This window comes from Micrasema longulum, unplaced genomic scaffold (genome assembly GCF_059751315.1).
Source record: "Micrasema longulum isolate JH-2025_06_02 unplaced genomic scaffold, ASM5975131v1 h1tg000995l, whole genome shotgun sequence".
Taxonomy (NCBI): domain Eukaryota; kingdom Metazoa; phylum Arthropoda; class Insecta; order Trichoptera; family Brachycentridae; genus Micrasema; species Micrasema longulum.
The window spans coordinates 19,962-46,329 of NW_028278183.1; the positions used below are offsets into that span (position 1 = coordinate 19,962).

The 26,368-nt window shown below is 33.9% G+C and overlaps 1 protein-coding gene across 1 annotated transcript in view; it reads right to left on the reverse strand.

The window, feature by feature from the left end:
* LOC148277670 (inactive tyrosine-protein kinase Dnt-like) overlaps positions 1-26,368 on the reverse strand; it is a 116,590-nt gene that overhangs the window by 11,989 nt on the left and 78,233 nt on the right. The window contains exon 2 of the mRNA XM_088232544.1: positions 475-602. Within this exon, the coding sequence (XP_088088670.1) occupies positions 475-602 (128 nt within the window). The remainder of the gene's footprint in view (positions 1-474; positions 603-26,368) is intronic.

Genomic DNA, 26,368 nt, shown 5'->3' on the forward strand with positions numbered 1-26,368 from the left:
CGAGAGAATGATGATATCACGACCGTACGAAGGATCAGATGAGAGGGAACAACGTATGCAGACGAAAAAAACGCCAGCGAAAGAGGTATCTTAGGAAACTACGAAGATTTTTTATAAATATTCTTAATAAATATTTATTAAGAATATTTGTAAAAAGAGCAATGTGTTTTTCGTTGTTTTCAAAGGTGCATGATAATTAATAAACGATATATAAATTATTTTCCTTTTAAAAATTTATCTGCACACATTGTTTAATTATTGTTTTATATCTAAATATGTTTTTTATATAAAACTGCTGAGTTATATATATATAGTATTTATGTAAAATAATACTTTTATATTTAGTTTTAAAGTTTTTCACATTATATTGAAATGTTTATATTATTATTAATATGTATCTTTTTAAGGTAAAAGGCACTGCGGGCCGTGTATATTAATAAATAAATAATGAATATAATATACTAATGTACTTACAGGTCTTCCAGCGAGGCTCTGCCAGGTGAAGTGAAGTTCGCTGATGGAGGCAGGCACTGGGACCACGAAGTTTAGCGCGTAATCGTTGATCTGCCCATTACGAACATAGTACAACTCGGCTGTTAGACCTAGAAACAAAGGAAAACATGAGATACGAGTACACGATACGATAATAATCGAAGTGTTACACGGAAACTAGATCTGTACGGTGCCAGAACGTAATCAATATTCAGGAATGCGTTCAAAAGGCAACTATCACTTCCCCACGGAACAGAAACATCGATCAATCGATATTCGTACTCAATAAGACAGTTACTTTTACTAGAAATTATTTTTTATGTTATCCTTGTCTGGCTTTGATCTGAGTCTGTTCTTATCCTGGTTAGCAAGAAAACGTTAAACGAGAAAAACAATTTATTGAAATTGAAGAAAAAACAAATAAATACAAAGAACAGAAGAAATAAACTTAAAAGTCCAGCGTGGAAATATAACAGTTTCGTATATCGTTGAAATCGCAAAGGAAAACCAGTTGATGGTTGATATAATAAATTATGTAGGAAAAAACTACATTTCGCGAAACGCCATTAATGTTCGATGTTCGATGTCACAATTATTACAGGATTGACGAACAAACCAAGCAACTTGTCCGGAACGAGATATGCGGCCATAACCGCGAAGGACGAATAAATCGAACGGAACATTATCTTCAATCAGGGGAAATAAATATGGCAAATGGAATTGTGGTAAGGAAGCGCGAACGAGATTGTTTTTACGCCACTCGGATACTTCTCTTTACATTGTTGGAATCGAAACTAAGCCCTAAGGAGAAGGAACATTAGACTTTCATTTCCTTGTCACGATCGAGCATGCTACCACAAAGATGCATAAGAAGGAAATCGCGATAATATGCCCTGTGTAACGTTGCGAAACGGGTACATATCGGGTGTAATTGTTGCTCCATAACAAGTCTAGGAGTTAGCACTGCTTTAACTTTATAAACTAGAACGTACTATGAGGGAAGGTGCAATTTTATCCCGATAAAGGCGCGAATAAATAACTAATTTTTTTGTCAATCTGTTCTGTGGATGTGATTTCGGCGTAAATTTCAAAAGAAAATATAAATTTAACTTTCGCTTTGACCACCCAAGTGCAAGCAATCGTGAATTATTTAAATTAAGCTTCTTAATTGCAAAATACCGACATACGTAAATTTAATTCACTTTGAGAATGTCATAAAAATCGCAGAAACCTACGACTTTTATATTTTTAAGATAAACATGAAGGATACGTATGTGTATGGCTTATGTGGCAATCCCGGGTGGGGTAATCTGCCAAAGCAAATACAATCAATTTTTTTTTTTTGTATTAATCTAGTCGTATCTTTGTATTTATTTTTTAAAAAATGGTAAATCTTTTCTGAAAGCTACTACTATTGCTATGATTTCTATGTTAAATACCATGTAGCAATATCCTTCATCCTTTAGACGTACTTACGAAAAACCAAATAATTGTTTTAAAACAAAAAGGTTAATTGAATAGTATGTAATTTTTTTAGACGTCGTCGGTGTCGTTTAAAATTTCCTCTATGATAAAAGTATGTATTTTTCTATTGAAAGAGTCAAAAGGGAAAAATATGTTTATTTAATTTATCGTAATATATGTAATAATAAATTAAATAAAAAATAAGTTCGAAATAATGCAAGCATCGTAAATTATCAATATTAGGAAGCGATGACAAGCCCCTTAAATTCGTTATTATTATCATACTGATTATCGTTCAGGTAGTCGAAAATAATTGGCGTGGAAAAACGGGAGAAACCTTCGAGTCTCGTATTTAATCTTCGGGATTCAAAAAGGGCCAACCCCAGCGGCTACTGGGGATTAGGATTGCACAATTGATTTCATACAAACTACATCTATTCAGAAATTCTGCGCCATTATTCCATTCTCAGGGATAATATGTAATGACTACCGCCTGATGAATTAAGGCAGAGAATCTATACGAGTGAAATAATAATCATTGGCTATATTGTATTATTTATGGTACATCGTAGTTTATCCGTGCCTTTGTTCACTACCCATTTTGGATTATTTGGACGTCATATGATATTATGTTCGGTCCTTTATACGTTTCAATATTATTGAATAAAGATTGAATAAAGAGTGCGCTGAAAAGTATGAAAAATGGTAAATCCGTTGGGTATGATAAGGTCGCTGTGGAATATCTGAAGAGTGGTGGCCAGATGGTGGGCACATGACTGCACAGACTTTTCAATCTCTGCCTAAAGGAAGGACATACGCCTTTAGTCTGGAGGAGGGCAGTTGTCATGCCTTTATATAAGGGAAAGGGATCTCGTGCGGAATGTGGAAACTATAGAGCAATCAGTCTCTTGAGTTCTGTCGGTAAACTGTACGGAAAAATTATGATCGAGAGAGTAAGAAAGGTAACGAAAGATAATGTGTGGGACACGCAAGAAGCCTTTATGAGAGGACGTGGATACACGAATTTTTGCGCATTTGTTGATTTGCAAAAAGCGTATGATAAACTAGATATGATGAAATAGTTTGCGCGTGTTGGAAACGTATGGAGTAAACAACAAACTTATACGTGCAGTATCGTCTCTCGATGAGGAGAGTCCATCATGAGTAAGAGTTAAAGGGGGATTCACATCTCAAAAAGCGTGAAACAGGGGTGTGTAATGTCACCATGGTTGTTAAATCTATACATGGATAACTGTATGAAAGAGATAGAATGTATGGGTATCGGAGCAAAAATGGAGAATTTTTCAGTGAGCTGCTTGTTGTATGCTGATTATGAAGTTCTGTTAGCAAGCAGCAAAAAGGATTTGCCAAAAATAGTCTCTAGAATGTATGATGTACGCCTGGAGAGCGAATTGGCGATGAACGAATGTAAGTCAAAAGTGATGGTTTTTGAAAGGAGAAGTGAGGTTACTGACTGCATAATAAATGTAAACAACGAATGTCTTGAACAAGTAGAAGAATTTGTGTGTCTGAGAAGTATGTTTTCAAGAGGTATAAGAGTAGAAAAAAATGTTGAAAGGAGAGTGATACGGGCAACAAAATGAACGGCGCACTAAGCACAGTAATTGCTAATAAAAATATGTCGATCGAAGCTAAACTGGCAGTGCACAACGGAGTTTTAGTCCCAACGTCATGAAACCCGAGTGAACGCGGTTGAAATGCGATCTCTTAGACGAATGTGTAGGAAATCAATGTATGACAGGGTTACGAATGATGAAATCAGGCGGGAGTGTAAATCTGAGTTAAGTATAACTGATAAAGACTAAGAAAGGGTCTCTGAGATGTTTTGGTCATGTAGAACGAATGGACGACGAAAGAATGGTAAAACAAGTATATATGGCGAAAATGAACGGTAACGTGAGACCAAGAAAGACGTGGCATGATCAGATAAACCAAAATCTTAAGTCTGGTCATGTTAAAAGCAGACAGAACCGAAGGACATGTATAAATAAATGTGGAAGAAGCTAGGAATATATGCCAGGATAGACGTGTGTGGCGGTCCATTCTCTCTGTCTACCCCTACGAAGAAATGGCGTGATGGTAGTCGTAGAAGTAGTAGTAGATTTTAAATTTAAAAAATGATAATTACTGGAATTAAGACATATAATTTAGGCTATTGTAAAGATTTTACTAAACTAAAATGTTATCTATCTCTGTTGAAATATCTTGATAATTCCCTGAGGGGTGCAACCCAGTATTTGTCTTCAAACATTTGGACAAACTCAAAATATTGTTAGTTTTACTAAACATCGTATCGCAGCTGGTAGATTTCTAAAAAACGGACGTACGATGATTGTCAGGCATGCTTGCTATCGATATAAAAATGGAATAAACTAAAACAAGAAACACGAAAGTGTTGTCTGATCAGATCTGATCAATTTAAAAGCTCCATATTTATATAAATATAACGTTGCGACGAGTTTCACGATGAAAGTTTCATTTCTAACGTTCTCCGTAAGAATACGTAAATTATAATTCTATGTCTACTGAAAACATGCAGCTAGAAAATATTGCCTATTACAATAATTATTTTATTTAGGTAGAATACGAGAAAAAAATTATGCCCCGTATAGATCATAAATTAATTTCATGTATATTTTTATGGTTGTGTGGGTAATTTTATGTGGCAGTTTACAATGCTGATAAATTATAATGATAATGTTCCTCGGGTTGTAGTGTCCAGCGACATGGCAAAATTTTACGACAACGATTAAAAGTAGTCAGAGTTAAAAACCTACACTCGCTATAAATCAAAATATATTTTTATTACCGTGTTGCAGATATTATAGCGTGGTTCTATAAACAATAGAATTAGATAAGGTTCATTTAAGTTTTCTAATTTCTAATCTGAGGAGAACCCACGCGAGCTCCGTACCTAGAACAATGTGCCGTCGGTGGAAAGGTGAAGGGGCGGAGGTGGGGAGAGGTACGTCTCTCACTACAGCTACAGGCTACAGTGGGAGAGTTAACAGAATCTCGCTCGAGAAGTCACGACTAATTGAGAATATTGTTAGCGGCATGATAGATGGGGCCATAAATTTCGAATAAACGAGTAAACAAGCTGATTGAGGCAACAGGTATATGTACTCGTATTATATACAACTTCGCTCGCGTAAACTATGCTGGTTTAAACTTTATACGATACACAAAAATACACAGTTCACTGATATACTACGTAGTTTAAACGTTGTTCCCCAGGGAAGTCTACTCGGTCCCCTGTTATTTCTTATGTATGAAAATGACATCGATGTTTGCTTTCGTTAATCGAAATTTCTTCTTTATGCCGATGATATGAAAACATACGCTGAAGTTGAATCTCGAGAAGATTGCCTCATAATTCAAGACGATCTTAATCGTCTAACTGACTATTTTATTGAAAATAAACTGTTTTTGAATATTAATAAATGTGTATGTGTTACATTCACAAGGAAAAGAAAAATTATTAAATTTTATTACAAACTAAACAATAATGTATTAATGAGAAAGCACGAAATTAAAGATCTTGGGATTGTTTTAAACTCGAAACTACTTTATGAATCGCATATCAATAAAATTACCTCCAAAACATTGAGCATGTTAGGTTTCATAGTTCGAATGAGTAAACACTTTGATAATCCAGAGTCCCTAATTTCATTATATTATACGTTTGTCAGAAGCCACTTGGAATACGCATCTCAGATATGGAATCCCCAGTATGCCATATGTATAGCAAGAATAGAAAATATTCTAAACAAATTTATAAAGTACCTAAAATACAAAACCGGTATTTCTTATGTATCAACTCTCACTGCCCCTACCTACCATGGAATAACTTCTCTACAATACCGCTGAGTGTGTGCAGACCAACTACTGCTTTACAAAATTGTGACAGGAATAGTTGGCTGTACAGAACTACTTAGTTTGATAACAATACATATGCCAGCCAGATACAAAATTTAAAGATATAGATTACACAAACATCACTCTGTCAGATTTAAAATTAACACTAAAAATGCATTATGTAACTTGGTAGACATTATAATAATAAATATGTACATCTCCCTTCCCCTCCTCATCCTCTCTTTAAGGATCCTTGTTCTAATCCCGCCCAATTTACAATAACTTAATGTTCTTAAAATTTTTATTTTTTTTAATATTTGATTATTGAAAAATATTTACGAGTACATGAAAATAACATTTTTATAAGTATAAACTTATGTGTATTTATTTAATAGGTAATATATTTTCTTTACTAACTTTGTATACTTTGTGGAAATCTGTTATTAGTTCTGAGTTTATACACTATATCTGTTTGTTTACTTTAAATATGTATGTAGTTGGTTTCCCAAATAAAATTAAAATAAAATAATTTGTCAGCATTATTAAGCGATTCGACGCATATCTCGAATAGCCATTGTGCGATTGTCGCGTCGATCAAAATAAAGAGCGAACTGCATCAGGACCGCCGCGGGAAAAAAATAAATGATTTTCGTCGCATTGTGTGACGGAAGTCTCCTTCCTTCATATTCGCAGGGACAAAAGTCCTTTTGTGGAGAAATCACCGAATCCAATAGTCTGAATGCCGCTCTCGGTGCATGCGAGAAGTAAACAGATTACCGCGAAGAAGGGCATTCACAAAGGGAGGCCCGGCGAAGGGTACGGATAATGGAAGGTTCTGCGACACCTCGAGCCTTTCACGCTAACCCGCCCATTGTGCTGCCGTCACTCGCAATTTGCCTCGGGCCGAGTTGTGCCAACCCCAGCCCGCAACCCCCAATGCCCCAACCACCATCCCGCGCCGTGCCCCGCGTGCACTGCGCACTAGAGGGATACACCCAAAAGACAAATACTCACGTTGAATCCCTCCGAATAGAGCGTCTGCCCGTGGCGGTGTAATCGAGTGTCGCCTCCATGTAGCACCACGTGGCCATACTCGAGAAACGCCGATTCCAGCACTCGTAATTTGACTAAATTACTTCATTTCAGTTTCGGTTAAACAAAGCTCCCACCAATTAGCTACATATGTACGGAGCACTTAAAGCAACCCCGCGGGAAAGATAACAACTAACAACGAATATAAGTAATTATGAACATAATATTTTTAAAATCAAAGTTGTAAAAATGCATTTAAATGAAAACTACTATTAACTTTATTTTGATTTTGAATCTAGAAAAAATGTCATAAAGTAGATGCTTACATAAATAATGAACGACTAACTGAAATTGAACATGTTAAATACTTAGGACTAACAATAGACAGACAATTAACATGGACAATTCATATCAACAATTTAATTAGCAAAGTGGCGACATTATCGAGTCTTTTTTTAAAAAATCTAAAATTTTGTTCCAAAAACGGAAAAAATTATAATGTATGAAGCCTATGTAAAATCTAAAATATGTTATACGCAACTACTATGGGGAGCAGGATATCAAAATGACATAAACAGACTACAAAGACAACAAAATGAAATATTAAAGTTAGTACATGACCTTCCCTATTTAACTGCAACTAGAGAAATTTTTAAAGAAACTAAGCAATTAAATATAACTGAACTCTTTCAACTAGAACCATTAACATTTATCCATAAATTAGCCACTAATGTAATTGTAGACGAAGAACTAAAACTTGTAAAAAATTGTAGTCAACATGGACATAATACGAGAATATCAGACAAATACCATATACAACATTCTAAAACAAGACAAGGACAATCAAGACTAATGAACCAGGGACTGAAATTATACAATAAACTACCAGGTAAAACTAAACAAAAGACTCATACAATATTTTCAAAACACGTAAAAAATATTATTTTGAACAACAAATGTGTTTGTATGAATGAAAAATGTATATATTATTCTATGTAAAATGAATGCAATAATCCGTAAGGGTTTATAAATAAATTTTCAAATAATAAAAAAAAAAAAAACATTAATCGGAATATTAATAGTATTGATTGAAAAAAAGTACTTCAACGTCAACCCAACCTATGGTGGCTGAGATGGGAATTATCATGCTTTATCGAATGAACTAATTTATAGTCATAGTGGCATTCAATGTTTCGATCCGTCGGTTGCGAAATAATAATGTGCTGTTCCTTGATCAGCACAGTACAAACTATGGCTTGCACGTACCAATACCAATGTCCCGATTGTGTCGCAGTGTAAACTCGAGACAAGATCTGGAGTTTTTTGGTGTTAGTCTTTCTAGATTTAAACAATCACTAAGATTGGCCAGATCTTGTCTTAAGGTACTCGTAGTAATTATTATATATATTTTTTTGGTTTATTTAAAAAAAAAAATATTTTGTTTACTATATGCATTATTTTGATTACATCTTTTGCTTCAACGCTCGAATATCCATAATCCTGAATTTGAAAAAATTCTACCTCATCTCTGTAGGGATATAAATAAAAATTAACAATAAAGTTTTACTTATGTTTATTTTTACTATACGGCATCCCTTTGAACATATCGTCGGGATCGTGGAACAACGACGCATGTGATTTTCTTCAACTTAAGATGAGAGCGGTTAAGTTATTTTTTTTACACTTCATGTCAAAACTTTATAAGTACAAAAGTATACCATTTGATAATTGGGTTATAATTTAAAAGAAAAAAGGTTGAAAAATATAAAAGAAAGTAAATGTCGCATTTTTCGCACATCCGTGGTTGTTCTACGATCCCGACGATATAATATGTAGATATAATATTTTTGCAGTGTTCTAAATGAGGTATGATTATACTGTATTTTGGATAATACAGGATGCAGTGGAGGTGAGAGAGGCCGATAAGAAAAGCGAATAAAGGCCTGTTTCACACTCATTTCGTTTCCATTCATACACAAATCGAGAATTGTTGTAATATAATAGTGATTACAAAGGTTGATAATAAATTCCTTGTGCCGCAAAATGCAAGATGTAGGATAATATTGTATGGACAGCCGAGTACTTCTCACCGGTAACACCCGGACCTTGGGGTGTATAATAACTTATTAACCCAGGGACTTATATTTTTCAAAAATTTTTGGAGCTCATAATTACCCATATGCTTACTTATATAAGTTTGCACTCCGCACTGTGTATAGTAAAGTAAAAGTATAGATCATTATCATCATCAGTCCCTTTCTGCACCTAGTGGTGCGAAGGGCACTGCATTGGTACACCAATCGTTGCGTATCTTGATATGTTTTTGTTACATGAAGAAAGGATGATCAGTCTTACGCTTCAGGTACCATTCAGGCAAAAGTTTAAGTATTATATATACTGTCATCTAACTCGTATACATTAAAAAACTGTTTTAAAATAAATACTTTCGACATCCACGGAAAATCGTAAAAAAATAATGAAAGAATGACATTATTTATATTATTTATAAAGCAAAAAGGTGTTGGTCGTTGGGTATCGGAGAATAAACAAATATGTCTGATGTCTCGAGTTGATAATGAAACGCATCGCATACCCTGTGCCCTGTACCCGTACAAGTGTGGTTTAAGCTGTTAGGCTATAAAGGTTTCAAGCAAAACATTCACCATAATGCCTGGTGATAAGAGATTTATATCCCTGGGAATATAAACGCATACAATATGCCAGATAATAAAAACAACGTGGAAGACGCACACTGAACAAAGAAACATAAATAATGCGTGAATAAAAAAACAGTCAAAAGACACATTAATAAAAGCGAGAGAGTTCGAAATTTTTAGTGAATATTTCTAGACGCACGCTAAAGTCTTGACCCATTTTCCGTGTCGACAAACATCGGTAAATTAAAGTTGTATTCTGGGATAGCATTAATATTAAACAGCAGGGTAATTAATTTTGTCCCTGTATGAAATGTGGGAAGATAATTAGGTGCTAGAAACGCCTCGCAGTAAACAGTTTACAAATTGTGAAGACGGATGTAAAACAAAAGTGGGAAGTGGGAAATGGGAAATACATTTAAGAAAAAACTAACACATATAGTTAACGTTATGTAAAATTTACTCCTCTGTGACCTGATTCGGGTTCAGGTAGTGGTGTCAGCTTATAATAAATTTAAGATTACCAATATTTGTTTTATATTATCTTTAGATAAATTGGAAACTAACATAGTTACTTAAAACCGGCTTGTGTTCATACTGAAATAATAATTTTAATTTAAATTAAAGTCATCAATTGACATTATTATTTTCTTATTCGCACCTGGGATGGTATTCTGAACGCAAAAACGCGCGTAGAAAGCGCATTTTTACTAAAATAACTAAACGTACTAAATACTACACCCACGCTTACAGAGCGATCTCTCCGCGCACAATTATTATTTTTATAATTATTATTATACAGCGCCATTTTCATAATATAATACCTCAAGGGCCCTTTACAAAGTGATTGTATAAAGATATAAATTTATTTTAACTTTTTAATTTAAGAAAAATAATGTTTAGGATACCAGCCGTGGCTTTTTCACCAATCGCAGGGTCAATAGTTCGTAAGAAGGAAATGCGGTAGCAGATAAATTTTATGAATACGTATTTGAACGTAGTTTTTCTGTTACTCTTTAGCAAATGCCTCCCCGATTTTACTCCACGACTGATAATGTCTAACTAAAATCGCCAGAATCGATGTTTCTTAATTGTCCCGATTTCCGTACCCCAAAACTGAACCGATTTAGTAATTAAAAAAAAAAAAATATCGTAATGAAATGTTCTGTGTCCGTACCATTTTTTTCCAAAATTATTTATCATATTTGAATACCGTATGCCCGAAGACGGCAGCAAAAAATGGGCGCATTTATGGGTCTCTAGCTCCCATAAGAAACTATTTATTTATTTTATTTATATTTAACATTTTGCACATAATATTAATTGTACATTGGCGGCCTTATAGCCAAATGGAAATTTCTTCAAACAAATCAAGAAAATAAAAGTTTTATTTTTATAATTCAAATTGCAAAACAAATTCAATAGAAAATAAAAATAAAATAGCTAAAGATATGCAAAAATAGAAATAATTGTATTTGTACAAACATTACTTTAAATCAATACTATTACTCGACGGGAAATGGAAAAAAATATATAAAAAAAGCTATCATACGTTTGTGTGAAGAAAAGTGAGACAGTGTTTCCTTAGAGGAATTATTTAAGAATAAAGGCAAAATGATCAATATTTCATGTTAACCTTTTCGAGAATCGAACCCGATAACTTAATCACGGAAGGCAAATGCGCTAACCACCCATCAAGAAGTTGACATAAATTAATTAGAAGAAAAAGAACATTTCCCTGTACTTTATGAATTAGGTAAAAATGATTAAATTAACTAAAAAATATGAATTTATTTTTTTTATTTTTTTTAATGCACAAAATACACAATTTTATCATAGACACAATTATATGTTTTTTATGTCCCGACTTGTAAGAAAATTCCGTGGTAAGTCGGGACTCTTCGGGATATATAAATCAAAAATATTTATTAACATATTAAAACAATATACAAAATATAACAGTATGCAAAATAATCAAAACAATTAAATAATTAAGGAAAAAAAATATATAATAGAAAAATATAAATAGTAAAAATTTATACATGTCGAAAAATGGAATGCAGAAAAGTTTTATAATAATACGTATGCATTTTTAAAAAAATATACAAAATAATCAAAACAATATACAAAATAATAATAGAAAAATATAAATAATAAAAAATTTGGTATTTATAACCTGAAGAGTTCAGTAATACTCGTAGATGCGTTAAATTTATTGCTGAATTTCAAGGGCACTTCGTTAATTCTAACACAGCGAATATACTGCTCAGAAATTTACTAAATTGTTTAAAACTCACAAAGATTTGTTCATTTTCTACTCGTATAGGCAAGCCGATGCTTTCAGAGGCGAAGACATTCATCTCAAATTCAAGTGGAGCATTTTGAACAATCAAGTTAGGTTCGTCGCGTCACGCGGGAAACGGGAAGAAAAGTGACGGATCATGATGACGATGATTTCTGGTTTACCTGAAGATGGCCGACTCACCACCTCATCAGTTATACGCTGCTTAAGGCAATTTAAATAAATAATGACGAAAAAACATTGCGGTGGGCGTTCGTAAACAAGGGACATGGCTAGTGACTGGATATTTATTTACTTTTTCAACATTTCACAGGAAAGAAAGTATCGCAGTTGACTATAGAAAAATTATTTATTTATTTATCCATTATCTTAAGAGTTATTTCTTTTGTATTTTGAAATGACGCTTAAAATTAAAACGACAGTATAAGCATGTAATATTTGAAGCTGTGTTTTTTATATGATCATTGCTTACGTAAGCGTAATTGATTTTTGATAACTCATAATTTAAAAAATGTAATTGACTTGTTAAGAATCTGTTTAATATAAACAGATTCGTAAAAAAACATAAGTTGTTGTATTTTATCTTTGTATCATTTAAAGTCACCCACGGAAAAGGATATCTAAGTATACAATCTTAGGAAGGTAACTTCATTTATTATAAATTTAAATACAATGACATGCTTCCTTTTTTTAGATTCGTGGGTCGTCATTTCAAAAATAACAATATTTTCAAATTATTTTTAAAAGGTACGTATTTACTTTGTGTAAAATAACTTAAATATATTTTAATTGCTATTTAATAATTATTATATGAGACTAAAGTTTTCAAATGTAAAATTACTAATTTATTATAGTATTCATTATTTTATTGTAGTATTAATTATAGCATTATCGACAGAATCAAGAAAGGGGTGCTGCGTTGGTTTGGACATGAAGAGCGAATGGACAACGAAAGAACGGCTAAAGGGATCTACGATGCGAATGTTGATGGATACATAAAACGAGGAAGGTCGAGAAATACATGGCACGATCAAGTCCATCAAATACTTGAAGATGGACATGTCAAAATATAATAATAGAATAATCGGCGTGCGTGCATGAGAAGATGTATGAATGTAGAGGAAGCGAGGTCTGTATGCAAAGATAGAGTGATATGGCGTTCTATCCTCTCTGCTTACCCCTACAGGGAAACGGCGTGGTGGTTTGTTTGTTTGTTTGTTAATTCTTAACAATATTTTTCATTGATTTTTATGAATAATTTTAATAAAAACTAATGATAAATTTACAACATTTTGAACGTTAAAAAAGTCTTATATTATCAAAAAGGATAAATCACACATTATACGTACATATATAAAAAAAAATTCACGTTAAAATCTTAAAATTATATGTAGAATGATTTGAGACACCAGAAAGTTTAGTAAAAGAAGTATAAAATTATAATTGAAGTCATTTTGAAAGGCAATAGCTGAAATGTCAAGTATTAAGGAAATGTTGTAGTTGTAAACAACGTGTACAACGTGCTCGAGTATACTCATTGGGAGACGTGACGGCTGCATAATAATATTATTATATGAATGAGTATTACGTAACTGAGTACTGAAGTACTTGCAGAGGAATCTGAGATCGGTGAACGGTGAACGGTGAACTGTGATCGGTGCAAAGGAAAGAAATATAAGAAATGGATTTTGTTAAGCTGCCGATCATTATTTGATAAAAAAATAATATTTTATTATTATTCAGTTCAAACCACTTAAACAAAAAAGTTAGCTAAATATTTTTTTAAAAGGGTGTTTATTAAATAATACATTTGTAATGAATTATTGGAATTAACTTACAATGTTAAAAAAACAATATTTTTTTGTATCAGCGATTTAATTTTGTATAAATTTGCATTTGCGTATTTTCGAAAGCTATTTAATAAGTTATTTATTTTTCACATTAAGATTCATCAGAAAACTTCTGCAAACGTCAATCAATTATACGTATCCAATTTAAATTTACAATTTAATTCCAAAAAGCATCAATTCATCGCCAAACGGTTTTGTCTTTCAACTATGAAATAATTTTATAATAGCCTTTTCTGAACTTTTACATTTGCTTATTGACAAAGTTAAAATATTAATCAGTGTTTGGTGTAGAAGCGTAGGTATACAGTTTCTTCGAATACTCGTTTGAAACTACAATAAAAAGGAAAGAACAAATGAAATTCGACAGGTCATTTTTGTAACAGAACAACACCTCAAGAATTTACAGATAAATGTTTACACGCAAATTCCTTCAATCAAATCAACAATAATCATGGGGATTAATGATTTTCCAAAATGGTAAAGAATTTTTTATGATCGTAGGTACCCAGTGGATAATTACGGACAACAACAAACATTATTTTTCATCAGATGACAGCTGGACTATATTATGCCATGTGATAATAATTGAGCGTGTGAACAAAATATACAGCTCGTACCATCTGTTTCAGGCGTAGAATGGCCACAGTAGCACTTGTCACACAAAATAATACGATTTCGATTACCGAAGCGTTAAAATTTGTTGTGCGAATACAAAGCGAAAGGGTCCCGGGACCAAAGGGTCGACACGCTCCGGTGGAGTTATCCGGGATTACAGGAACGCGGCTCGGCTGTATGGATGTGGAAACTGGATACTTGGATACCAAACCTGACTCCTGACGCTAGCCACTGGAAGTGGAAATATATCCTTAACAAAAAGGGTTACACTAACGTATCCGGTGCTGTACACAATCATAGCTCGCCGCAAACAATTTAAGGTGAAGTTAATTCAAATTGAACTTTCAAAGAAAATTTTAATAAAATACATGAAAATTACCCGATAAAAATGTTTTATTGAGATTTAGGTTCGATCGATGTACATTGACTGACAATCCCTCGGCACGGGCTACCCCGGTGAGGGAACATTATCTTTAATGTAAATATAATTAAACGTTTATTGTAAAAAAAACAAATAAATAAAATAAAAATATATTTGAAAAAGTCAATCCATTTATTATATATAAAAATAATAAATTAAATGACCGACTAAATAAAAATATATTAGTTATGAATGTGATATGGCCTGAGAGAGCACACTGAAATCTAATGTTCAGTGCGTTCGAATGTTTAATGAGCCCGTGTCAATGTGTCAGTGCCTCGAAGAACCAAATAAACATTTAATTTTTGATAATGTAAGTAAGCACATTTTAATGATATACTCGTAGGTATATGAAATTGTTTTACTATCCACACACATAGGTCAAGTTTATAAAAAAAATGGACTATATAATTCTTAGTATACATTGGAGTCATTGGAATAAAATTATTTTTGGAAATTTTAGAATTTGTTTTTTGTTTTTCTCGCCTTGAAATAAATACAATTATCTATTGTTTTGTTATTGTTTTTATTGGGTGGAATACAAACTCTGTTGGCTTATGTATAAGTCACTGCACAACTCTGCTCCAGAATATCTAAGGGAACTCTGCATTACAGATGAACTAGCTGACAGACGTCTTACGCTTAGATCAGCTACATCTACGTCAAAAGGAAAAGTAATTATACCTCTACGCAAACAGCGCACTAAATTCAGCGAACGCGCATTTGCGGTCGCAGGCCCTACGGCATGGAATGCTCTCCCAGCAGAGGTGCGAAACTGTAAGAGCGAAGTGATGTTTCGGAAAAGACTTAAAACTCACTTGTTCTCTAAATCATTTTTATGAATCCTAAGCGTGTGATGATAAGGTACATTGTTTTTCTTAAATTACAAATTAAAAAAGTTGAAATAAAATTTATTTCTTTATATAATCACTTTGTAAAGCGCCATTGAGGTATTACATTACGAAAATGGCGCTATATAAGTTATCCATAATAATAATATAATTTCAGTATTGTACTATTTTCGTTTCTTTTAGTTTAACAAGCTTTTAGATTTTTTTTATTTTTTTTTCTTTTATTTAGGAAACATACAGTACAGTTACAAAGTTTAATATTTTACACAATTAGACTTAACTCTAATGGACCAGTGAAGTTTCCATATTATAAAGCAATTGTACGTAATTGTTTATTAAATAAATAGCAACAGAAAAATGTAATGAAAACAAAAATAAATGGTAAATCAGATAAAATCAGTAAAATCAGATGAAATTAATAAACTTTTCATGCGAGACTAAAAATACGATAAAAACGCAAATATGATATCCCACGGTCAATTATTAAGCAAGATATTAAAATAATGATATTATATGTAAAAGTACAAACAAGCATGACGATTCGCTCTAGAGCACAATAAATAATCCGCAGTTCCAGATGTCAGTATTGAAAGCGAGACAATCATCCATCTCACTCTGCCGAGTGGCGAATGAATATAACGAAAAGAGAATATTTACATTAATTTCGTGTCGTTTTTTTATCGCTGGTGGAGCTTTTATATTTTTATACCCTTGTCAAAATAACTCCCACGTCACATCACCGGGAAGGGGAATAATGACGACAGTTTGTAAGTGGCGCTGTAATAAAATTGGTTAACTTCGGATGTATCGGATCTCCAGATCTGGAGGAACATTGTATCGTGTTACGGGGTATGCGGGGCGCAGCCCTGGGAGGACCCCTGTGTACACGTGTACACGTACAGTCGTGACTGGAATAGGGGTTTAGTCGGGAAACTTGCTTATGGAGAGAAGCGCTGTAAACTTTACTATGGAAACTCTAGTTTTCTGACGGGTGAAGGGAATATTAAATTGTATCAGAATATGTACACACATCCTACATACAATTATACACATATGTAAGTATATTTTTGATGTTCTTTTATTTAATATCGTATTAACTGTTATTTCCTTATTTTATTAATAAGTACCAACTGTTGTCGGTGTTTCGGGCCAACATTAGTCGTTCTGCCTCCGGTAGTCAGCCTATCAAAGTTGGCCTTTCATAATAATAAAATAATATAACGAACCTTTATGGCGTTCGTTATATTATTTAAATCATCATAACCGGACGAATTTCACACATTTTTGTCATTGGAAAAAAAAACGAAATACCAGCAAAATAATTTGTTAATATGAGAGCAACCGGCAATCCAACGATTTTTATATACTGACCGATTAAAGTTCCTTTTACGAAACTTAACAGTTTGCGAAATTCGTAAATCAGGAGTAGGTCTTCGAGATGAAATTATTTATTTTTTTATGATAAAATTTAATGTATTTACCTTGCCATTTCTAATTAATTCGTTCACATACCTTAAACAAGCACATGGGACAATATCGGCGATCTCCGAACTCATTTTACATATAAAGTTTGCACAGAAATTCAAGTAAATTATTTAAATCTTAATCAATACGGGTGTTTGACTTATTTAGAGAAAAATAACCTAACAACTCGTTGTTGTCTCTCTCGAGAGAAAATCAAGAGCAAAATAAACAATCGTGAATATTGAATAATACTTCGATCTGTTGACTGTGCTATCGCATCCGCACTAAATTCACTTCAAAATAAGCTGGGCTTTAAATCCTATACAAAAAGCAATCTATATATATATGTATATATATGACTAAATTGTTTTATCGTTATGTTTGTATCCTATGATCGCAATTTTTCTTGTGACGAGAAAGCCGCATAAGAAGCCCATGCGAGAAATCGAGATGACTATACATACAGTCATAACGTAACGCACATGAATATTATAGGACTCGGGTGTCAGCGATGCGGGAATTTGTCTCCAGATGTCCAGATAAGAATGACCACTTACAAACAAGCGCGCCAAATTTTTAACAACGGAATTAATTATTTGTAATTGTTAGGTCCAGATTTAGTAATTTTGATTTGAAATCGATTAGGCAAGCCCGGCCGGCTTCTGGGCTTCTATGGTAATACCGCCACTGCATTCACGTTATACACAAAAGTATGACAGTGTGGTATTTTCTTATTATTATTATGGATAACTTATATGGCGCCATATTCGTAATTTAATACCTCAAGGGTGCTTTACCGCAGCTAAAGCGCTTATCCCTCAGGTAGTTGAAGGGTCATACTTAAAATATGCATGTAACAATGGAACATTTGGCGCCAATATCTGATTGAGGAGTCCGACGAAGAGACAACAGGTTGGCTGGCATTATCACCACATCACTGTTTGTATTGCGGCCCCAAGATACCACGCATGATAAACCGGTAGGCCACGAACAATAGGTCATTACGTCCCCGGACCGTATAATTTATAATTTGGAGGGGGTCCTCGCGGGGGCGGAGACCCGACCTGCTCCAGCCAGGGGGCGTCCTCGGCCCCCACTCTGCCTGAACCAACAGCACGCCTTTTGTTTGTTCATGCCAGATTTATTTAAGCGTATCATTATTTTGTCTAACGTTTTTTTTGTTTCCTGCCGCACCAAACGCGTTCAATGAGATCTATATATGTAAATTGAATTTCACACTGTGCATGTAGGCAAGAGCCAAATGTCAAGAACTGGGTCAAATATTAAAATTATGTCCCTAATTAGATTCTTCACCTCGTATAATGGTGTGTAAAATAAACCAAAAGACTAAGTAAAAACTTTTCTTTCAATGTGTCGTAAATCAAACATCTATGTGGGTAGAGTAGGCACCGGATTCGAATTATCTTTCCGAGTAACCACGAACAAAAAACGGGAGACAACCAACAAACCAGAGGACAAACATAAGGTTGTCAAGTACTGAGTACAACAGGCGAACAGGCTACAGACAACACGTCAACTTATTGACAATCGGACGCCTCTGTCAAGAGCACTCTTCGCTTCACATTCACAAAATATTACACATACACAGATAAAGCTACAGGTACGATGGAAATGCCGAGCCAGTTCGAGGAAACAGTTAAATGTCGTTAAATGTAGTTAAATGTCGATCTTTCTCGCTTTTCCAAGAACGTATAAATAAATCGAAATAACGCGGTAATAACGATAATTAAAAATAGATAAAAACTTAAAGAAATTTGACTTTCAATTAATGGACTAACGACTAAGATAAAGGAGCCACTCGATCTCTGTGAATTATGGCGCTTAGTCGAAGATAAAGATTACATCGAGAATTTCAAAAACATGAACGGTCTACTGTTAGCTTTCATATTCATAAGTGAATTGTTTCAAACAACGGAGGTTGTATTATGAAAATGGCGCTGCATAAGTCATCCATAATAACAATATACCTGATGTTAAAGAGAAAACAGCTCTAACGAGGCGAGTCATTTTAGCCTAGAGATTGCAGTTCTGAAGTAAAATAAGGAAGAGGATAGACTAGCCATTCCCCCTCCCGGCATGAAAGGGCAGCGGGCAGCGAGCAGCAAGTGGATGGTATACCGTGTACTCTTGTAGCGCATTCAGATAGATTGTATTATTTTTTGTTTTCACGAAAAGAAAAAACTTTCAAGTGGATGAGACTGCAAGTTGTTAAGAGTTCAAGACGACACCCGAAACTGACAAGGTTATAAGAAGAAGAAAAGTCTTAACTCTTAAGCAAATAAAATAAGTTTTATCCTTTATGTTTTATCTATTGTTCATTTATGTTTACTATAATAGGTATTTGAGATTAGATAAAATTACTTGCGAATTTTACTGACTAAGAATGCATTAGAAGGCACGATAATTAGTTTTTATTTTGACCGTGTAATTTGTAATCAAATAAATCAATAGAATAAAACATGTATTTAGCAAAGAAACTAATATTTTTTAAATAAAAAATAATTGGCCGTAAATAGCCATCATCAAAACAGGTCCTGCCCAGAATTTGGCGACTTTTTTACATTCAGCGAAGAATATGTAAATAAACTACGCGTAAATTACTTTATTTTGCACAATTTAGACAGAAAATATACACAAAATGTTATTTATAATGTGTATCTCAACTCTTAACTCGGTAGACAGTACATTAGCAAAGGTAGTAAAATTTCACGTCATTCAATTAATGTTCCAATAGTGCGATAACTGATAGTGACTTCAATTTATTATCCTCGTGAGATTACGTGTGTATCTCTGTGCATATAATTCTTAGGATATCATAATGCATAGGGTATGCGTCGTATAATAATCGCTCATCGGTACTCAGTACTTTGATAATGCACTAAAACTATAGAAAAATCAACGTCGAGTGTCTATAATCTTAAAAATAATCGGGGGGAGGACAAAATATTATATGTACCTATAGTATCTGAATGTTACTATTGAAATAAAAAATAACGAGGAATAACAATTTAAAATGCAAAGGCAAACAAAGAACTTATTTAATCAAAAATAAAAATAAAAATGGTACCTCGTTGCGATATGTAAAATTTTACGCTTAAATAATTGTTTTTTTACGTTTGTTTGGTATATGTCCTTCTACGTGGGCACAATTAAATTATCTTAATAATAAAGAAACGGTATATTAAAATATTGGTTTCAATTTAAATGTTAAAATTTTGGATTTGTATTTGTATCTCAGTGTCAAGTTTAAATACTGCGTTCGTCTTTCTCGTGGCTATTGAAAAGCCGAGCCTAACAAGAGAAATGAATAATACGTGGTAGTTAGCGAGAGGACACGCTTATATATATTTATCTTACGAGGTGAGGATGCTCTCGGAATACAGATGAGCCGAGTCCCTGACAAATTTATTATATTTCAGACAGGTGTGTTGTGATAACGCGTTTGTCAGTTGAGCGGGATTAAAAATAACAGACATCTCCAGCCCATCATTGGGAAAAGGGTTGTGTGTTGTTTTCTTTCAATGAATTTTAAGTGTTCTATTCCAACGCTAGGGAAAGATTTGAACAAGCGGAGCGGATGTCTCTTACATTAACTAGAAAATATTGTAGAATTAGTACGGGTTGCCAAACAAAAACAGTCGAATTTACCCAAAAAAGCGGTAAAGTCAATTTAATACAAAGTCTGCATTTTTGTACAATCTAAGAAATCCCTGTGATGGTCTCCATTTTCTTTGAAAATACCGAATAATTTGTTTTAGATGATTTTTGAAAATTAAATTTACGGTATTTGTTCGGCGGCAGTGATAAGACTACATTAATAGGCTACCGCCTTTTCTTTGTGGCGCTTTTATCATTCCGGCAAATCCCTTTAAGCCGAAGGCATCGCGGCGCGGGGCAAAATAGGGTTATTTTCTAAATTTGCCGTACAAGATAGGATGCGGTATTTTTAAACGAGTTGCCTAAAAGCCAGATGCTAGAGTAAATACTAAAGTATAGCGAAGATCCGACAAAGGAACTTTATCGGAGAGTAAGAAAGCAAGCGTCGCGTTAAAGGATCTGTTTTCGGAGCTAGAATGGACTTAGTGAATGCATTCTGATTGAATAACTAACTTCCTTCCTGCTACCCTCCCTTTCCACAATTCACATACACTGATAAAAACAATGTATTCATTCATACTCTTGAGTTCTTATAACAATCGACGCATATCTTGCTACGAAGTTTATCTACTGGTCAAATTAAAAATGATCGAAAGATATAGATTTTCCCACGGTTTCGTAAAGTTGAAACCACATTTACAAGTAGGTAAGTAGAATATCATATTATTTAAATGTTTAACAAATTTTCCGCCGAAAGATGGAAGATCGCTCGCTGCCACATATAATACTTAGTTGAATTACGCGGTTTGATGGAAACGGTCCGTCAAGCGAACATATTATAATGTGAGATTCTTGAAATCCAACATGAAATGAATGTACACTTTCGCATCGTCGCGTCGTAACCCCGCGAGGATTGCCTTTGTAGATGTAGATCGTGTAGTGAGTAGTGAGATGACATGAGGAGGGAGGGATTCATTACAACGTTTGTTGAGAGAGAAAAATTGTAAGGAGCCGCCTTTAGATTCTAACTACACCGCCGCGCCGTTTATTGCGTTTTATAGGGAAGCCTTTGATGTGGGCCGACTCGAGGTACGGTAAATATTTGTATAATTCCGGTAGCTAACCCCGTCACCAAACCGTGATAAGAATCTGATTATTATTTAACGTGAATTGTACCGACAATTCTAGGGTAAACACATTAATGCTTAAACGTACATACTGGAAGTGATGAACCAGCAAATCGATCAAAAACCTACGCACGAGATACATGCTATTCCCGTGCAACTTGAACATTCGAAAAGAATATCGAAATTTGTTTTAAAATAAAAAAATAGGTACTGGTATAAAATTACACATTTTAGTACGTGACAAAATCACATGTATAATGTACCGATACATTATATGAGTACATACATGCATGCATATTTAATTCATTAAAGCGAAGACGCAGTGGACCACGAATGTGGTAACAACAATAATAGGTGTCCTGGGTCCTGGGTTATCCCAAACAATTATGTTTAACAAACTGAAACAACGGAGCGGTGGCTCGAAGGATGTTGCTTTAGGTTTGCAAACGACCTACATAAATATGAATAATGTACATAATATATAATTTGTCCTATGAGCAGGGAACGCAGCTTATTTGTATTATCGGTAACGAATTAACTACTCGTATTGCATTTTAAAAAATACCTACAAAATTTTGATTAAGATTCTTTACCCTTTCGAGTTTAGTTTGGTACCTATGCCTTTACAAATGATCGTTGAAAAAACATCAGTGACTTTAATTCGGGAAAATGAGTTGACATTATTAAAACATTAAAAAACAAGCCCCTCCCATGCGCACAAAGAGCAACAAAACACTCCTTCACATCACTCATGACTGTGTGCTTTTTATTCCGATTGTAAAGCCATCGTGAACCCTCTATTTCATTACAGTTCCACTTATTCAACAATCACATTATATAATATACAGAATACGTGACATTTGCATTGTGCGACAGTACAACACGGCTGGGGTTTGAATGGAACCTGCGTTCAAAAAAGTGTTTCGAAACGGGCTCAGAAAACATTAACATTTGGAATGAAGACAAAGAAGAACGAAACTGCGTTTCCCATAAAGAGAAAGAACCCGTATGAAATAAATGTAACCTTTCAAACGTTATGGCATATGCAGCGCTGTGCTGTGTAACTTGTCTGGATTGCGACGGAGGGCGGCAGCGGGGGGCGAAGGAAAAAAAGGTTTCGGAATCAAAGCCAGGTACTGCTTACTCCGAAACCCCCTGTGCCTTTTCTATGCTCGTTCAGTGTGCCCTATCTCGGGATGAAAAACTTTTAGAAAGTCCCTTTTCAGAAATGACACTGGCTTTGTAGAAATAGAAGCAACCCTGGGGGATCGCTAGGGAAGGCTTGTTTAGATCGATTCATTTATCCTAAAATAATAATAAACACAGAATTTACGTAAATACTAGAAAAATAATAGTGACTTCTCGAGGGTCGAGATGTTGGTGACAAAAGATATATTCCAGACCACACAGTCGGTTAGTCAACCATTTACCTCACACGTTTGGATGAAAGTTTAAACATCATTGATTCGATAAAAAAAAATTGTAGCAGACTCAACATGAATGAGATGTCACGATAAATATCTATTTTTGGGAAAAATTTGACAGTCCAAGGTCCCAGGTCCCGGGGTAGTGTTTGTTATAAAGCAAAAAACTTGTAGTGGTAGATACTACACATAATATATTATTCCCGGTAAAGTACTTAAACGGGAAGTTGGGGAGTCTCTGGCCACAAGACACAAGACCCTCTTGTGTGGTCCACAGCGATAATTGCGGAAATCACTTTTACTTCTAAGTGAGTATCCCTACTCATATTTCGTGGGATACATACTAGTATGTAGCGCCATTTTCGTAATAACTACCTCAAGGGCGCTTTACAAAGTAATTATAAAAATATACCAATTTAATTTTAACTTTTTAATTTAAGGGAAATAATGCACTTTGTCACCACATGCTAAGGATTTATTAAAATGATTTAGAGAAAAAGTGGGTTCTAAGCTTCTTCCGAAACATCACTTCACTCTCACAGTTTCGCACCTCATCTGGGAGAGCATTCATGGCGTAGGGTCTACGCGACTGCAAATGCGCGTTTGCCGAATTTAGTGCGCTGTTTGCGTAGAGGTATAATTACTTTTCCTTTTGACGTAGATGTAGCTGATCTAAGTGTAAGACGTCTGTCAGCTAGTTCATCTGGAATGCAGAGTTCCCATAGATCTTCTGGAGCAGAGTTGTGCAGTAACTTATACATGAGCAAACAGAGTTTGTATTCCACCCTCTGTGAAAAACGTAGCCAGTGTAATTCCCGAAGTAGTGGAGTGACATGACTGAACTTAGAGATTTCGAAAATAAGTCTCTTTGCGGCATTCAATACAGACTGTAGGCGAGGCATTTTATTTATCGGTAGACCTGCGTAGATACAATTACAATAATCGACTCTAGACACTACAAACGCATTTATTAATTGACGGGCGGCATCAACTGGTAAATTTTTGCGTACGAATTTAATCTGTCTCAGCTGGTAAAAGCATGAACTTATCATTCTACTAATTTGAGCGTCAAGAGAAAGGTCAGAATTAAGGAAGACTCCCAGTAGTTTAACGGCGGGCAAAGCGGTATTCCTTACATCAGGTAGTGCCGTATCCTGAATCAAATTCTGTCGTCTGGCTGAAGCCATCCATAGTTCTACCTCGAATATACGAAACGTCATGTGTGACTAATGACAATAAAATTTATACAAAATAGGTAATATTATTAAATTAATTAATATTGTATAAAATTGTCTAGTTATGCGGGGACGATAGAAGTTATAAAGGTATTAGGGAGATAACTTATTTGACGGATATGAGGCAATTTTATGATTCCCGTTGTTTTCTGCCAAAACCAATAACACGAGTGACAGCAGAGAGACGAGAACAATATGGTTTCCGCCGAAACAGGAAATGTCTGTCAAGAAAAGCCAATAATCTTTGGGTTACACGGAGAGGGAAGAACGATGGCAGGAGGATCGATTTGTTAGTGTAAGGGAGACTGATTCGGGCCTTGAATTCTTGTAAAAACAAACACGATGTAACAGTAATTCGAGAACAATATTGTACGTTTATTATCACGAATACATAAAAAACTATAAACATTAAAAAAAAACTGAATTTTCGTATGATATTCAAGAAACGTAAAAATAACCGCATCATCAAAATATGTATATATTTTTTTAGTTATTTAAAAAACGTTAGTATACCTACTAATAATTTACCAAATTGTTTACATTTTGGAGTCGTTATTAAATAGTCGTAAATAACTATAGAAATCAGAATCAACTCTTGGAAGAGCGAAGTTCGAACTTCAGATTTCTGGGTCCCGCGGTATTGTGCGATACCTCGGGACTCGGAACATAACCCGGTTTCACTTAATTATTTTTTTTGAATTTATTTTTTAGTAACCTTGTGTATACATTTATTGGGGAAAGAGACACAGTTTATATTTATAGTGACACAATCAGCAACGACCCATGTCTGTGAACTTGCCCCGACTCGCCAAAAAATCCGTGTTGAGTCAGGGCACTTATTTCATTATATATTTTTTTATTTAGGAAACATACAGTACAGTGACAAAGTTTAATATTTTACACAATAAACTTAACTCTAATGGACCAGTAAAGTTTCCATATTATAAAGCAATTATATGTAAGGTTAATTATGAAAGTATAAAAAAGAGAAGGAAAAAAAAAACATAAATGAAAGTTGTTTAAAAATTAAAATTTAAGTAAAAAAGATATTTTAAAGTTTGTAGTTTGTAGTGAGTATTTACAAATGGAAATAATATTAAAAATGAAGAAAATTTGTAAGAGTAATTAAAAGTTAAGAATTGAAATAAAGAATGAAAAACATGCTCAGATGTAAAAATAAAATAAAATAGCAAAAACACTTTTTTTAAAAAAAGGAAAAACATAAATATACACATACATATGAAGCATTCATAAATATACGTACCCATACATACACACATAAATATACACATTATAATTTTACATACATATTAAATTTATATATATCATACTACATATCATTACTATATTTATATTGGTACATACATATTGGGTCGTTTACCAGTTATTCCACATTAGATATATATATCCTCGTATATATTATAAACGGGTTGTGGTCCCGTGGTAGTATTGTGAACTCACGAGCCAAAGGTCCGAGGTTCAAATCCCACTCTACCACAACTCGATTTCTATTTTTCCAGCGCAAACTATTTATTACTTTTAGGAAATGGTCTGAAAATTTCAATATTTTAGTAAATAATAAGAACTCAAGTATTTATCTTTTTTAAAAAATCTATTCCAGTTCGAGCACACCAATAATTCAAACCAGATTTAAATTTTGAAAAGGGTTCAGACTCCTTTGTCACCTGATATAGTAAATTAAAGATCCTTGGACCTATCACAGAGAAATGCCTCTTAGCCAACTTTATTTTACATTTTGGTACATAGTAATTCACGTTAGAGGAATATCTGGTTATTATTTTATGTTGAGTTCTTTGTTTACTAGTGCCCCAAAAGTAGATCAGGCATGACTTAAATAAAGTTGTTTAATTGAAAGCACATTGGCCTCATTGAATCCGATGGAAAGGTAGAAGGATATTTATCTATTATATTTAGTATTG